Consider the following 17604-nt stretch of genomic DNA (forward strand, 5'->3'; position numbering starts at 1 on the left):
ACGGTTTCGAGTCCAAATGGAGGACAATTTCTCTCGGATGTAAGCCGAGAAGCGGTTTGGATTCCGCTTTAAGCCTGTGTGACCTCTTCCAGCATAACCCCGTTGTTGCCTAATAACACCAAGGCGAAACAAACGTATTTCTGACCATATGTAATATAAATACATAGAGCAAATTATTTAAACCAGAAAAAAAATGTTTAAAACAAAAGAACATTTTTTAAAAATGTTTTTGCTAATCCTGATTAGCACAAGAAACATGATTTATGCTTTAATCTATATTTAGCCATATGCAATTTATACGTAAGTGATGTATTCTTCTTCAGGCGCAAAGCTATGGACCAAAGGCTTGTATTTTGATGAGGGTTGTTGAGACAGTGTCAGGAAGTCAAGGCAGCACCACTACCACTACCACAACTACTACTACGACGTCAGCTGTGTCATCTACAACTACCACCACCACAACAACTCAAGTTTCATCCCGTCCCAGCACACCAGCACAACAGAAACCAGCGACGCCAGCTCAACCAAAACCAGCTACGCCACAGCCACAACGTAAGTAGTAATTCATATTGTTTATATTCCGTGTTACCATATAATTTGAGAATGATTTCAGATACGTAAGTTCAACTTAACTTGAACTTCTTTGTTGTCAAATTAACGTTTCCATCAAGGCGTTCACATGTAGTGTTCTGGAAGAAAATTTGGACCAGGCACCTCCCGTTTACATGAAAACGTTTCACGTGTTTCCATTAAGAATCACTTAAGAAGTGTAATTACTGCAAAGTTAAAATACCGCTAATTTTACAGTAATTATGTGGTATCTTCAAATAGATAAAAGATAATCAAAATGTGGAACAGGTGCGCCCTAGATAATATTGTTTTGCAAGACATACCTTTATCACGAATCACCTAGTAGCTTTCCGTTTGCAGCCATTTAGAAACGCGAAAATAAATGCCGATTTTCTAAATGACTGGAAATCGAAAACAGATAAGTGAGGCGTGATAACGGCATCTCACGGTGACCAGCGACCGGGAAAAGTCAGGGAATTTAAATGCATATTTTTGGTTCTCAGAATCCATTTCTCGTTTTGCCTTCCGCGGCTATTTGGTAGGGAATATTTTATAAAATAAATTAGTTTTGCAAAAGTTCTCTTCTTATACAATCATACCATGTACATTTACAGTAGATGAATTCAGTGGCCGGGAGAAATATAGGTGCTTTTTTTCATTATATATAAAGCTGGAAGGTTGTAAATTGTGACCTAGAAAACGTGGAAAAGCAGGGAATTCGTGCTTGCCAAATAATGTAAGAACCCCGACTATGTTTTGGATCAGGAATTTTTTAGTTGGTGTGATACATCTTTCCATTCTTTCCTATTCTGAGCCAAACTTTTCCATTTTCTTGTAGTTCTTATACTACATATTTCGTTATTTGGTGCGTGTATTTCAGTCTTGGTCTTTCTCTTTGTATTTTTCTTCTGTCATTCCCTCTATAACCAGTAACATATTTCTTTCATGGTTCATAATATGTCTAATCATCCTACTATCTCTTGTTTTCGATGGGGGCCGCGGTGGCTCAGTGGTAGAGCGTTCACCTCTGGTGCATGGGGTCCTGGGTTCAAACCCTGCTCCCGCCAAGTGAACTTTGTGGTGGACGAACACCGTGTGCGTGGGTTTTCTCGGGGATCTCCCGTTTCCTCCCACTTTCTTCATTCCACCATTTCATTCATTACTCATCAGCACCTTCTCCTTTAGCCTAGCCGGCATAACCGTGGGACGTAAAACTCAAAGATTTCATTTCATTTTTTCTTGTTTTCGATTTAGGCTTCAGTATGCTCCTTTTCTTCCCTAAAATTTACAGCACTTTCGCATGATACCTTATCCACCACATCCATTTCCCGCTTTTCTTCTTTTCAAGTATTCATAAAGCAACACACTCCATACAGTATGCGGCAAAACGAACAATACTGAAATTTGCGTTCGGATGGCGCGCAGGTGCAGTGTGGTATGAGCGCCACGTGTGTGCTCAGTTGTGTGGACTAGCGTAGTGTGCAGTTGGCGCGAAGATGTTGCTCACAACAGAAGAGAAAATGCTTTCGGCCGTGTACTATTCCCGCCGCTCATACAGTGTGGGTAGCATCTCACTGCAGGAAATGAAAAGTTTGGATATCGCTTGATTTCCCGTAAAACACATTTTCCATATCCTCCTCACTCCCCTGATTTCACGGCTCCAGATGCCTACATTTGAGGTATGCTGATTTAACCAATTTTCCAAACAGGCAACTCCCTACCATTATAACAGAGCTAAGAGAGAAGATCCGGTCATTTGTTTTGTCGTTCTACCAACCCATGTTCACTTACTTGTTCATCGATCTACAGCACCGCTCTGAAGAATGTGTGCGACGTAATGGTCAACATTTTGAACACATGATGCACAGCCGCGATTCTTCTTAAATGTACAATATGTGTTGAGTAACATTTAGCTGACATCCATTTGACAACATTTCTGTAATGTTTCATTATGTTGTACAGTCCGCAGCAAAATACCTGTAACATGAGCATCAAGTTTATTATGAAACTACGCCTAACAGCCCAGGGAATCAACATAACTTCTAAATCGCACGAATCACACAGGAGAAACCTCGGCGTTCTCCCCTGCACACTTATATTGGAGCAAAAGACTTCGTCGTTTCACAATAAACTTACATGCTCGTGTTGCAGGTTTTTTGCTGCGGACTGTACAACAAATAAATAAATAAATGTCAACGATGTGATTTCAGTATTGTTTGTTTTCCCGCATTCTGTATATGCTTTCATCTGCTAAAATATCCTATTACTGCACGCATCCGATCGTGAGATTCACAAAAGTAAAGAATGTGATATTTACAATTATTATGTTAAAAACTATTTCTGAAATCATAATAGTTACAGAAATAACTTACAGAAGTCTATTAACTCATTGTCTGCGGATGCGTTATTTTATATTCGTGCATGTATGTTCGTACACGTGTTCCAATTAGGATTACACTCATCATCTGACGCTCACTTAATAACTGCAATACTTTCATCTGTAGTTTTGTCCTTCAATTTTCCTTTCACCAATGATATGCATTGAAGTGTGTGCACAGAACTTCCTGTACAGAACATTGGCTCCAATTATCACTATCTGCCTTACAGGAGTCTTCCGTAATCATTTCTCTTCACAATAAATCAATAATTGTAATCATTGACATCAGCAGCACTTAAACTGGAGGGGGGGGGGGGTATGGCAGGAGAGGAGGGTTTTCAGGGGTCCTTTCCCGAATTTTTTTTAAAAAATACTCTCTTTGTACATTGCACTTCAAAGCATTTTTCACTTACAAAACAAATAAAAGCTTAAAATTTTTTGGTGTTTTATGTTTACGTTTTTTTTTCTTTCTTTTTTTTAAATGTCGATCTAAATGAAAGGCAGGCAGGCGCACACACACACACACACACACATATATATATATATATATATATATATATATATATATATATATATATATGTATATATATATATGTATATTTATTTATTTTTTCAGTTCGTTTATCTCTTCAAACAGTAAAATTCAACCTTGTTTTACAATTTCAGTTAAACTTGAATGATACCAAATGTATGTCAATAATAATAATATTAATAATAATGGAAGGTAGTGTGAGGTGAATACTCAGAAACAATAAAGTTTTTGAAAACAGGGTTTAGGCCAACAAACCTACAACTAATGTAAATAAGGCTTAACAATGTAGAGTTGAAAAAAAAAAGTTGAAAATTATGTTTGTTTTCTTAACCTACACTAAACTCGCTTTGCTGCTAACAGTTTGTTACTTCAGTTTTTTGTACCTTCATCTTCATAGGACTAAAGACTGACTGCCCTTTTTCACAATTGGAAACAAATTTTGTGCATACTTTTTTATATCCACTTTGCGTAACATTGTTTAGTGAACGTAGCAAACTGCTACATTGTTGTGCCTCTTTTGGGCCGTAGTTGACCTGTGATACTTGAAATATTGCGGGGGGGGGGGAGCAAAACCGTTCTACAATTATTGGGGGACACATACCCATTGGGATTGACGCCCGTGATTGTACTTACCAGCTTCCTTATTCTACTATCTTTAAAATTCAACATTATACAATTTTTAATTTTTTTTTCTTCCATTTAGTTGCTACTAAATTATTGATACATTATTTGTCCTATAACATTTCGCATCTACAACTTTTGACATTATTTTTAATCATAACTTTTGACTTCCTTTGGTAACTGTAATCAGCTTATTAATCATTGTAATTAGATATGTCTATTGTATAATTGTGTATTATTTTGTGTCAGGTGTATTGGTAGGAGGTCCACAGCCTGCTGTTGCAACTCCTGTCAACTTGACTCCAGCACAGACCCAGCAGCAATTGCAGCAGCACCAACAGAACACGCAACTGGAGGAAAACGAACAGTTCTTCTTGGTGTGGTTGAAAGCGTCCTATGAAGCGTGTCCAGGAGGAATAGTCAGATTAGCCGATTTACATAAGCAGTACGTTGCGTTCTGTTTGAAAGCTGGCCGACAAGCATATCTCACCACTTCACATCTTAACCGTTGCATCAGGTGAGTAAAATACCTTTTGTATGATATTATTTGAAGATCATTTTTCACATTATTCAGTTCTTTGTTTCCCTTCCAAAACAGCACCCAGTTCTGAAGAAAGAAAAAATCAAATTTAATCTTGTTTTCCTGAAACATAAAATGTGCATATCAATCATATTTTAAGTACAGTAAAATCTCTTCAATTCGGACTCCGATAAGCTGGACTTAGCTTAATCCTTACAGCGAAGAAGGCAGAATGTAAGGTTTTAAATGTGACTAGAAGTCAACAATTTCGTAGCTCCATGATAGTTAATCACTATATGTGCCCATTACTGTGGATATTATTAATTTGATGTGAGTTTGGCGTCCCGTTCAGCAGCGAGGCTATATGAGACGTGGACCTACAACTTAACGTGGGATTTGAAATACATGAGTTCCCGCTGGGAACCGAACCCGGATATCCCACGCCAAAAAGCCACGAGGGAGCTCTGGATATTATTGATATATTTACTTAACAGTACTGTATATTTATTTGGACGTATGGTCTTTTAAATGCACCGTAATAAACGTGTTTTGTTGCTATAAACAGTTTTAATGCATTTTCAACTGATCTTTATAGGTATTACAGTTAATCCGGACTTTAGTTAAACTTATCCCCCAAATTAATCCGGATTAACGAGGATTTACTCTACAATGTAAAACTGTATTGCCAGTTCTTACCTGAAATATCATCAACACTTGAACATGTCACTTAATCATGTTTTGACCCAAGGTCTTCAGTACCTAATAAGGTTTTGATTACATTCTTCTATTAACGTCATTGGGTGTACAGTTTGACATAAATATCAAACACTTGAATTTCTACACTGTGTGAATGACCTTGAAAACAACTATAAAATAAACCCAATGCTCCAAACTCAAGTCAGCCGTATCTCCTAATACCCGAATCTATACCAGGAGAAAAAAAAATGAATTTACAGACTGTATGGAATCGTTCGTAAATGTATAGTTTCCCTAAAGATCGATAAAAGTTATTCTTATATAAATTTTCAGACGTGAAATTGACAGATTTTGGGTCGTGAACACCGTGAAGAAGTTGTGAGTTGCGATTCTTTCGTTTGAGTGGTAATCTTGTTTTATATGCAATGTAGAATGATGGTAGGGTGCATATTGAAACCGCAAGTGGTCACAGATTTTTATCGGTTCTACTTTTAGTAGAGAAATAAAGGAGCAAATGTTACCTTTCCGGAAAACACTTAATCACATCAGAAAACTGCGTACCGTTTCTTGACGTCGACAGACAGACCGAGATGAGTCGTTCTTATACTTCTGTATAGCGTAGTTTGAAAGTCTAATGGCTGCCAGAAGCACAGTATTCTCAGAAAATAGGTTGCTTCGTGATATCGCACCTCAGCTGCAATACCACAACAACTCAGAAAGAAAAGAAAGTCAAAAACTAGATTTTTTTAAAAATCCAGTACACATTAAGTTACTTACTTTTATTGACTGAAGTCGTCTTCAATATTTAGAGGTCAGATTTGAGTTATTTCTTTCCTGTAGCACTGTTTTTTAATAGTATTTTGAAACTTCCAAACGCTAATATCTCACAACTTGAAAATTTGAGTTGTGGCGGTTTTGCAGTCGAGGTGCATTATCAACTATATCTACATTATTATGGTATGGATAAATGTTACCCCTTCCTTCCTTGTGTAAATATCCAAAACTCCCTAAAGCATTGTATTTCACATTTCTAATTTCCTTTTTCTTCTTTAGGGGCGTGTTTGGCAATAACGTCGGTCCCATTGAGCGTCGAGTGGGCGGAGGCGTTTTGGAGCAGATCTTCGAAGGAATCAAGGTGCGCTCAAGTGCCATGCCTAAGATAGTCACTGTGTACCAACGGAAACTTCAAAATTCCCCTACCCCACCACCTCCCCCCGCGCCCCCTCAGCCAGTGCCTTCCCCTCAACCTGCAGAAAACTCAATGGGTACCCCAGAGAAGCAAGAGACCCCTGCCCCAGCCTCCCCAATCCTCAAGGCACAGCTGAGTGCCCCTCCAAAGAAACCCCGCGAGCACCCCAAGGGAGATCTTAAGAGCCAGGTATGTTGGGATTCTTTTTTAATTTGGTTTCCCGCTCACTTCATTTCAATTGCATAGTTTGTTTCAACATTTGAGTTAAATTCACGTACAAAGAACAAACAAAGTGTAGTGTTTATTTCTTGTTTAGCATTGTTGTTTTATGATAGTTTAAATTTATTTTTTCGTTTAGTTTTCTTTTTAAAATTTGCTCAATTTTGCTTTTTTAAATCTTCAGTTTACCTTTTCGCTTGTATAAATTGCATGTGTCTGTATATTATTTATATGATAGTGTTCATTTCCCATTATGTAATACAGAGTGTTTCGCAATATATTCAGGAAATTTTGCAAGTGAATTTTCCGGGAAACGATTCAATAATAAAACCAATTGAGAATGCTCCAAAAGAATTGCCAGAACGAACTTACAAAGAACGAAGATGGAGCGGGAAGGATAACTGTGACTGTTCCTACACGTAAATCTTTTATCCCTACCTTCGTCTCTTTCTCGTAGAAATTCGCAAAATATTATCTCTCTATGACTGACGGTTCCCGAGATATGACTTCCTAAATTTCCCGAAATTCGAAATTTTTTGGCCAATACCTGGGAAACGGTGGCCAGTTGGCCAGTAGCCACAGGTTACTATTTGATACCAAAATGTTCACCATCATTTTAGGTATTGATCAACACCAATGTGATCTCTCTATGACGTACGGTTCCCGCGATATGGCTCCTTAAATCTCCCTAAATCGGATTTTTTTTTTTTTTTTTTTTTTTTTTGCCAGTATCTCGGGAACGTAGAAGTGACGCAAAAAATTCCATCACTTTCTCAGATTGTTTTTGATAGGGCTTAGTGTTGTCCTGTAATAGGACGAACTCGTCGCGATTCAGCATTGCTTTCTCCAGAGTTCTGAGTTTTACTTGAACACGGCTCAACTGCTGACAGTATACAATTGCATTAATACTCTGACCAGCTGGTAGCAGTTCCCGATGCACGATGCCGCGAGCAATCCACCAAACACAGGAAGACCTTCCTCTGGTGCAGTGCTGGTTTCGGTTGTCTTGGAACCTATTCATAGGATGCTAACCAATAACGACGGCGACGTGATGCTTCGTACAGGACCCACTTCTCATCACATGTCAACACCCTATTCAGAAATGTCTTCAGACGATACAGCAAAGAAACAGATGTCTGCTCGCGTTGCCTTCCGACCCGGAGTCAAATCATATAGGACCCGTCGACCCAAATTGATGAAGGTGCTGCCGAATGATTTCTCCACTCACACTGAGTTGTAGTCCCAGTTCTTTGGCCATTGTTCGCCTCAATTGTTCCCTGAAGATCGTCATTTTGTACATGTGTTGGTCTTCCGGCACGTGGTGCGTCTTCGAGTGTTTCGTCACCGTCCTTAAACTTGTTAAACCACCGCTGCACTGTCCGCGTAGTCACGACACCCTCACCAAAGACCTGGCATATATTTCGCCCCTCTGCAGCGGCGTTTGACCTCAGTTTGAACTCGTACAGCATACACTCCCTTATGACACACTCTGTGGAGGTCCCATGTTCACTCTGTCCTTACGCAAATTCACGGTGTAACTGAACTGCCACAACCAGGTAGTATGTTGGGTATACCCACACCAACAACTGACCTTCGCCTTATCTCCGTTCGCATTCCACTCACGGTGTGAGGGCCAATTGAACATAGACCTCCACAAAAAGCGACAGAACTTTCTTGGTTATCTGTATAATAATAATTTCCACAACAAAATTTTGGACAGAACAGTTAAATTTTATAAGTATCACGTATTGCAAAATTCACTGTATTGTGAATCAAAGAATCCGTAATAATTTGGAGAGTTGCAGGAATTATGTTTTAATACTATTTGTTTTTTATTCCGTTTCCCATTTGATAATTGTTGTCAATTCAATGCTAATAATGGGGGATAATCAGTAGTACAGTTTCGCTAGGATTTTCCTCAGTCCTGCTAAACAAGTGTTGGAGCGGTTTCTGTAATATACACGCTCTCCGACTTCCAAAATTTTCTCCTATGTATTACTGTTGAGTCGAATGCAAAATAGTTTTATAGCTGTAGCTATTGGGTTGCCGGAAAAATCGTGATACATTCTTGCCCCAGATGGCGTTAGTTCATTTTTGGAAATACCAGTAATTTGCATCTATATTATTGGTATTTAATTTGACTGTTATAATTTCATTCTAAAAACAGATGAGCGAATAATTTTGTAGATTTTACGAGTTAAAGGTCAGGTACAAGACCAAACTATGCAGTTTCGCTTTATATAGGTCATAATGAAAAACTAATGGTGTTGATCAAGTGAAACCCCGGTACACTATTCAAGAGATTGTAGAATCCTTTTAACACCAATCATTGAAACGGTCACCACCTGTGGTTTCTCATGAATTCAAAGAATTTCATTTCAGGACGCGTATAAACATATGCAATATGCTATTAATCGTGAGGGAGAAGCTTATGCTTTCAGTGTGGTGGAATTTTAAAAGATGTCTGATTCTTTCGAGCTTTTGCCGAATGATGTAAGCAATCGGTTCGAGTATTTGCTGTCAGCAATATAACATACTTTGGACGAATGTATCACCCAGAAACGTTCAGAGCTTGTTTGTTCCATGCAAAACTATACACAGTTTTGATTTCCTGTAATAATAATAATAATAATAATAATAATAATAATAATAATAATAATAATAATAATAATAATAATAATAATAACGAAGTTTGGATGGGACGTGTTGCCACATCCACGATACTCGCCTGACCTTGAGCCGTAAGACTTCCATTTCCGAATTCAGATGAGACTTTAATTCAGTATCTTGTTTAGTTTTCATCGGTAAAGCGAGTCCTTCTTTGAATGGGGAAGTGGAATTATGAAGTTCTCTAAAAGATGGAAAACGGTTATGGAACAAATAGGTAATATATCATTGATTGATCTTTACTCTGTATTCACCTCCCACCGTGGGGTCCTTAGTTCGATCCCAGCTCGTGTCAAATGAACTTTGTGGTGGACGTACACCGTATAAGTGGGTTTTCTCGGGGTTCTCCCGTTTCCTCCCACTTTCTTCATTCCACCATTGCATTCCTTTCTCGTCGTCACCGTCTCTAGCCCACACGGCATAACCGTAGGACGTAAAACACAATTTCATTTCTTTTCTTTACCCTTTATATAAATAAATGATCTTTGAAAAACATATAAAGAATAAGGTATAACTTTTCCGACAACCCAGTAGTTCTTTTCGTAGTCTGCCCCGTTGATCTCGTGGTTATGACTAGGTTGCCATGCTGCAGAAATCTTGTAGTTGTTATAAAAAAAAAATCCATCTTTCTATTTACTGTTCACACAGCACAACTTTCTGAAAGCAAGAAAGATATCTCCACTCATGCAGTACTGCACTCTAGTGGAGAAATAGTGAGCCACCTCATTAAAAACGTGTATTTTGGCGTGCTTCCCCTCCCATCGAAAAGAATCTGTCATTTCGGAAGCAGCGAAACTTTTTTTCTTTGTCCGTGGGAGGGCGATAGCAGGTAGCAAGATGACCCAGAAATTTGCACATGGTTTGACTCATTGCAGGACAAAAAATTGTTGCATGTCCCTTTCAAGGCTGTGTTTACATGGAGAAATATTGTAGGGTTACAATTTTTTTTTAAATGGCAGCTACATGATTCTTGCAGCATGGGAACCTAGCTTTAACGCACACATCTTAGGTGTACGTAGTCACGGGAAGAGACCATGGAACTCATTATGGTGGTTCACATTCTACCTTAAGCTGTAAAGCCACATTTCGTAGCGTCATTTTGTAAATAGTACTTTTTGTACTTTCTGAGTCCGACTTCCTCCATTGGTACTTCCGAAACAAAGCGTTTTCTATCAAATAGAAGATAAACGTAGTTTTCGAAATGGTGTCAAGAATTTATTTGTAAAATTGGTTGACTACTATCGAAACACACTGTATGTTATGTATATTTTATTTACAATTTTTTTTATTTTATTATTTCAATATGACTGCACACCTTTGGGATGCCACACTTCCCAATCCTCACCTATTACTGTTCCTGTAACACGATATAATTTAGCGTTCAATCATTTGCAAAAACAATTGATATCTTCGAATGAGTTGTTTTTTTTTAGTCACTGACATTACGTAGACACGAGCACCAGGTAATAATATTTTTATTATTTTATTAGAAATGCTTTTCTTACTAACACACCTGTAAGTTTTTTTTTTAACCACTGTAAAATCTGTTTAAATAATATCGATGATAACAGCTTTTAAAGAAATAAACTGACTCATGCGTACAAATTTTCACGTGAACTAATGTTGGTGTGCTTCTGATATTTAAAAAATTGCTGAAATTTTCAACAGGAACGTTCATCTTCATCAACAGTTTTTTCTTAAAACATCTACAGCGAATTCACCACTCGACATGGCACCTATCGTTCTGGTATAGAAATATAAAAAAAAGACTACACAAAAATACCTCGATATTAAGTTGCACTCGTAAAAATATTTTGAGCTTTATGTATCAAGTAATATCAAGGAAAAATCGAAGAAAGCTCAAAGATTTTTTTTCGTTTTAGTTTAGCGTTCCTTTCAGCAGCGAGGCCATATGAGAGTGGACCTACTGTTTAACGTGGAATTCGAACCAAATGAGCTCCCACCTTGAATCGAACCAGGGTTTCCTACGCCAAAGGCGTATACGCTAACCACTTACGAGAGAACTCCAAAAGAATGTCTAAGAGTGCAACTTTTGTTACTAATAATATCGAGATATTTTTATTATTAGAAGAAACCATTTGTTCTCATAATTTTACACGACGATGACGGATCCCAGCGATTGTTGCATATCTCAACTTACAGCCTCTAGCCAGCGACCCCAATGCAATTTTCCGGTTAGTAATAAGTAGGTCTTGGATTTCTGTGATCTAAAAAAGTTTGAAAATATAAATGCTTTTAGTCTCTAAAAATGGCAAAATTTGACCTTAAATACAACGTAAAGGACAAAAATGTCTTTCAGGCTGCAAGAGTGGGAACAAATGTACTCCGTATATCGGGCGTTCTAAAAAATGGCACCCACGAACAACAGAGCACTACTCTACAGGTCAAAAGAAAGTGAAAATGCTAAATAATGGTATACTCCTCAGGCCCTCCCCTAGCTGCTATAGGGTATCAAAATTTCACTATGTGGCAACGTCGCAGATTAACTTGGAACCATTAGCATTACTGTACGAATCCATCAAGCCGTTACATCGATTGTTATGCTAATAAGTAGTACTAGTGTCATTGTATATCGACTTCAACTTCAATCTTATCTTTAAAAAAAAAATGCATGCACAACGTGATAGCAGAACATTTTGAAATTTGGAATGTTCTGAAAGTAATAACTTGAGTACATACGTTTCGTCCAACTTCGGGAGACTTCGCTAAAATAATTAGGTGTGAACGAAAATTCATCAAAGTGAGGTAAAATATTAGGTGGAGAAGGAAACTACGCGGTAGCACGTTTAGGCTTAATAACTTTAGAAACTGAACTGACGCATGATCTCAAATGTTAACTTGGAGTAACCTTGATGTGCGTCGATTGCAGTAGAAACCCGATAGAACACATGAGGACATGCTTTACCCAGCATTATAACCTTATTGCGGTATATTGAAATGTGACTGTAGAAATGACAGACACTAACATTGGAATGCAGGAGTCATAATCAACTGGAGGGTGTCGTGAGAGCGAGTTTTACTGTAAAATTGTACTGCAGAACCGCTTTTTGCAGGATTTTTAGTTTTAACTTAGCTCTCAAAAGGAAATTTCTATTCTTTAAAATAAAAGAAAAACTAACCTGATTTCTTATTGGAGAACACACTTTCCCTCGTGTTATATTCGAATCCGCGTTATATCTGGCTTCTACTGTATTTAATAATTATCGAAATTTTCAGTTGGAACCTCTATCTTCCTCAGCTGCGTTTTTCTCTAAAACATAAACTACAAATTTCAGTTCATATCTTACGGTGTAAATAAGTATCATACATAAACTTTTGTTCGTTGAATAAAATACCTCGCTATTTTCAGTAACAAAAGTTGCACTCTCAAATATCTGAACTTACACAGAACCGCTCAAAAACTTTAAATTCGCTCAAAGTTATCCAATTTTGTTCTGATGTTCTATACGTTTACAATTTTGAGACTGTAAATACTGCTAATCTTCTACATGTAAGTAACGTGATTGATCCATTAAACACATTTCCTGCTGCTTTTGTTTGTCAGAAGTATCCATAAATTAATACTCCATCATCAGATTTTTCATTTGTTTGATGCTTCTATATCATAACGATTGATGCCATAAGATGTAAGTTAAAGTTTCCAGTTTATGTTTTAAGAAAACGGCGCTGAGAATGATAGAAGTTCCACTTGAAAATTTCGACAATTATTCAATAGTAGACGTATATCAATGTGTCCTATACGTGTAGGCTTGTTCATTCAAACTGGAGTTACGTCATTCATATCTTTTTTTTTTTTTTTTCGTCTTCTATTTAAAAGTAATGAGAAAACAGCACTACCATAAAATTTTGGCGTTCAGACTTAGGAAAAAAATGTGACATGTCTTAGAAACGTTAATCTATCTCGTAAGTTAATTGGCTGCCAATTGTGACATAAACGTAAAACGATTTGCGTCCATAAATTAAAACAACTTGTGTTCGATTTTGTTGTCTGAAGATAGTTGCCTCCATTTTGAATTGACAAACAAAAATATGCAAGATCTTTGCGTCCTTATGTCTTTATCACGTTTACCTACATTACTTTTTTCTATGATAGTTGAATAAAATATACATATTGCATTTACCGTTTTAGAGGCTTTTAAGATAAATTGTTCTTTATTACAAATGTGTTCTCTTCTAGACGTAATAATATAATTACACAAGTTTATGCAGAAATATGTAACAAATTACTTGAAATTACTATCCATAATGGCAAGAGATTTAATTTTTAAAGTACCAGGTTTAACATCTAAAAGAAAAATGAAATAATTATTCATAGATGTACAGGATTGCTACATGTCTATGCATTACGGAAAGTCATTGTAAACTTTGAACAGATTTAAATAATGCTGTTGGGTTTTTAGTGGCTTGATCTCTTTGTGAAACTCCTGTGAGATTCAGATTTTTAGTATAACCCAGCACTTTGATGCAGTTGGAGAGCTTATTGAATTAAGTATTTTTCAGGATTTGTTGAAATTCGAACATCACAATGTTACTCTGCCATATCGGAATTCGTTTTCTTATGATAACGAAATAAAATTTATGCTCAGATATCCCACAGTCACACACTTTAGGCTAAGAGGTGGATAATAATCATGGGCGCTTGCAGGGGGGCCAGGATGGGGCTCGAGCCCCTCTTCTGGCTCACAAAAAATATATACGTAATATAGCAACCATGGAGATGGGCCCCTCCCTAGAAAATTTTCTTCAGACGCCCCTGATGATAATTGTAAATAAATTATTATAAAGGAATAGCTGAAACGAAAAGGTAAGAAGGAAAAGGGAAACTTAGGGAACATACTGATCTCATAACGTCTCTTGGTAGATTATTTTATCATCAACTTGAGTTTAGACAAAGACGTTTTGAGCAAACTTGGCTATGTAATGAAAGTTGCCCTGGTAAAATTAGCATTTGCTCAATAGTGACATCTGATTGATCAAATATCAACTTTCTGAAAGTTACGGTTATTATTATTATTATTATTATTATTATTATTATTATTATTATTATTATTATTATTATTATTATTATTATTATTATTATTATTCACATATACTCAATACTGATGGAACAATGCTGTCAGAACAAAGAAAACCTAACTGTTGAAGTGACAAAGATATAACTACCCTCTTTAATTTTGCTGTTTGACTCTTTATTAGTGACAGTAACTTTGTAGTAGAGATTCACTACTTCGTAGATATTATAAAAATGATATTAAGTAAAATTTGAACGTACTAACCACCCAGCAATCTTTTGTAATATTTCGTTTATATTTGGTGTCAAACCACGACCCCTTTTCAAACGGACGAAAGTGAGCTAAAAACTAGACGATCAAGAGATAGAAGATGATGGTAAATTGGAAAGACTGGGAAGTTTTTCCATTCGAACCTGTTACAATTTTATTATCATCATCTTGAGAAATTATGTTTTTCTTCATACTTTTTTTGCTTGTCTTTGAATTCAATTTTGTCCTTTTGAAAAGGATCGCAGACTGATTCGAAATACAAGGAAAAATGTGTTTTGATTAAATTCGAGGACAGTTGCAAGTATTTTACATGTTAAGATTAATGCTGTGATATTCACTTGCATGACAGAAGGTGATTTGGTAAAGAGAGCATAAGAGCCCTTCTAAACATCGAAGACACCGTTGTTCCCATTTGTCATGGATCCTTACAGAACATAAGTTAAGGAGTCATACGGAAATCAGCAACAGAGTCTTACAAGATAATCAGAACTGTTTATACTGAGAATGCCCTATCGTGTGGTCAGTTGATGTGCAGCACATCCTCCATCATGTGACTGAGTGCACTAGGTCGCAAACATGCTCCACATCATCCTCTGAGCGACTGGTTGGCGGACGTTTCTGCTGATGTCATCAGAAATGTTTTCACGTCCATCACGAAATCAGGCGGTGCATTGAAACACACGACCACGATCATCATCTCATAAGTCTATTGCTGATACACCTAAGTTAATGTTCGACTAACAGCGAAACAAGGGATCCTTTTGTTTCACTTCGATCCCAGCTCGCGCCGTGTGGACTTTGTGGTGGACAAACACCGTGCTCGTGGATTTTCTCGGGGTTTTCCCGTTTCTTCTCACTTTCTTCATTCCACCATTTCACTCATCTCTCATCATCACCGTCTCCTTTAGCCTCACCGGCATAACCGTGGGACGTAAAACTTTAAGATTTCATTTTCATTTCCTTTTGTTTCATGTAAGGATCCATGTCAATGGGAATCAAAGTGTCTTCGATGACTGGGACACACGCTCTAAGAAATGAAGTCTTTCAGTTTTATGTCTCATGGTTATGCCGGGTATGCTAAAGGAGACGATAATGGTGGGAATGAATGATATGGTGAAAGGACGGAAGTGGGAGGAAACTGGAGAACCCCGAGAAAACCACGAACACTTTTTTTTTTTTTTGTCCAACATAAAGCCCACTTAGCGCGAGCTGGCTCGAACCAGAGATCCCACACATTAGAGGTAACACATATCCTTTAAGAATCCAGGGGAGCACAGTGGCTGAGTGGTCGAGCGCTTATCTCTGGTATGTAGTTACCGTGGTTCGATCCCCGACCAAGTAAGTTTGTGGTGGACAAAATTGTGCTCGTGGGTTTTCTCGGAGTACTCCCGTTTCCTCCCACATTATTATTCTACCAGTTCTTTCATCGTCATTCACTTGTCTTAATTATAATTTCCTTTAGCCTAAAGGGCGTAATAATGGAACATTAAACTAAAAAAAAAAAAAAAAATCATTTTCTCTTTAAGGTTGGTGTAAAGGAACAAGTGTTGCCGACAGATGTCACTACAGTCTTCGTATCTTTTTTTTTTTTTTACCTTTCACGAAAATTTACGATTTCTCTTACAAATTTCAACCTAGAAACTTCAATTTTTTTTTTTTTTTCAAGAATGAAGAAAATTCTAAATAAAAATTCGGCACGGATTGTTGCCTTCGATAAGTTATGAAGTTCCTTCCCGAAAAATTTGGGGTCTCTAGGTTGAAATCTGTAAGAGAAATCGTGAATTTTCGTGAAAGGTAAAAAATACATAAGAGATATACTAAGACTGTAGCGACATCTATCGGCAAAACTTGTCTCTTTAAACCATCCTTAAGAATCCATGACAGTGCGAAGTACAGTATCTCGAATGACCGATGTTCAGAGGGACACAGATGCTCTACAAAATCTTTAAATGTACTGTAAAAGAATATCACGCTATTAATCTCACATGGTGAACAATTATCTGTCATTAATATTATAGAGTACCAGCTTCAATTCTGAAACTTTACTACCAACGTTGCACATTGATTCTATTTATTTATTATTGTTTACAAATCTCTTGTTGAACTCTGAAAGAGGATTTTTCTGCTTCAAACGAACAATATTAATAAATTTTGCATTATTTCGATTTCACAGTATGTAAGAAATAAATTATATAGAAAAATGTAATTCTCTAGATACATGACTAAGTCTTAAAGAGTGATTTGCAAGATGGTTTTGGAAGCTGTGGATGATTCTGCAGGTGTGTTGATAAGAAAGTAGCATGGACATATATTAAACATTAAGTACACTTTGAGTAGAATGTATACATTGTATATATGTATCTGATGTCAATATTTTTTGCACATGATTGAACTTGTACGTGGTTTGGGAAAAGCATTTTAATTGAGGTTGTTTGTTGTTGTATAAAGGTGTTGGCCCATCCACATTTGACCCAGGCTCTGTTAGGGAGTACACAAGGGCCGCACTCCCCCCTGCGTACCACCCCTCCAATTAGTACCACCAGCTCGGGCACTACAACTACCACCTCCACCAGCACTGTTCCCACCAAGGTTGAGGGTAGTACGAGTTCTTCTCTGATCAAGAGTCTGCTGGCGTCTAAGGTAAACAGCGCCGACTGCATGAGCATGCCCAGCAAGAGCAAGCAACCGTTGCTCGCCCAGGGTCTCAGTATGCCTCCCGAGACTCAGCCGATGCAGGTAATCATTATAATTTATTCATTTTACTTCTTTTCTGTAAGGCTAGGGAGGAATACAGGAGGCTGTTGGTTATAACGTCAGTCACGTAGCGTTGCCATTGGAGATACCTGTGTTAAGTGTCTGCACTGTTTATGGCAAGGTGAAAGCCAGTAAAATATCTCACACCAGTACATA

The 17604-nt window shown here is 37.4% G+C and overlaps 1 protein-coding gene across 1 annotated transcript in view; it reads left to right on the forward strand.

Annotated features, from left to right (window-relative positions):
* The window catches only part of Bap170 (Brahma associated protein 170kD), a 149323-nt gene that overhangs the window by 78934 nt on the left and 52785 nt on the right, over positions 1-17604 (forward strand). The window contains exons 7-10 of the mRNA XM_081739442.1: positions 324-552; positions 4350-4617; positions 6370-6694; positions 17143-17430. Of these exons, the coding sequence (XP_081595568.1) occupies positions 324-552; positions 4350-4617; positions 6370-6694; positions 17143-17430 (1110 nt within the window). The remainder of the gene's footprint in view (positions 1-323; positions 553-4349; positions 4618-6369; positions 6695-17142; positions 17431-17604) is intronic.

This window comes from Thermobia domestica, chromosome 14 (assembly GCF_964235325.1).
Source record: "Thermobia domestica chromosome 14, izTheDome1.hap1.1, whole genome shotgun sequence".
Lineage (NCBI taxonomy): Eukaryota > Metazoa > Arthropoda > Insecta > Zygentoma > Lepismatidae > Thermobia > Thermobia domestica.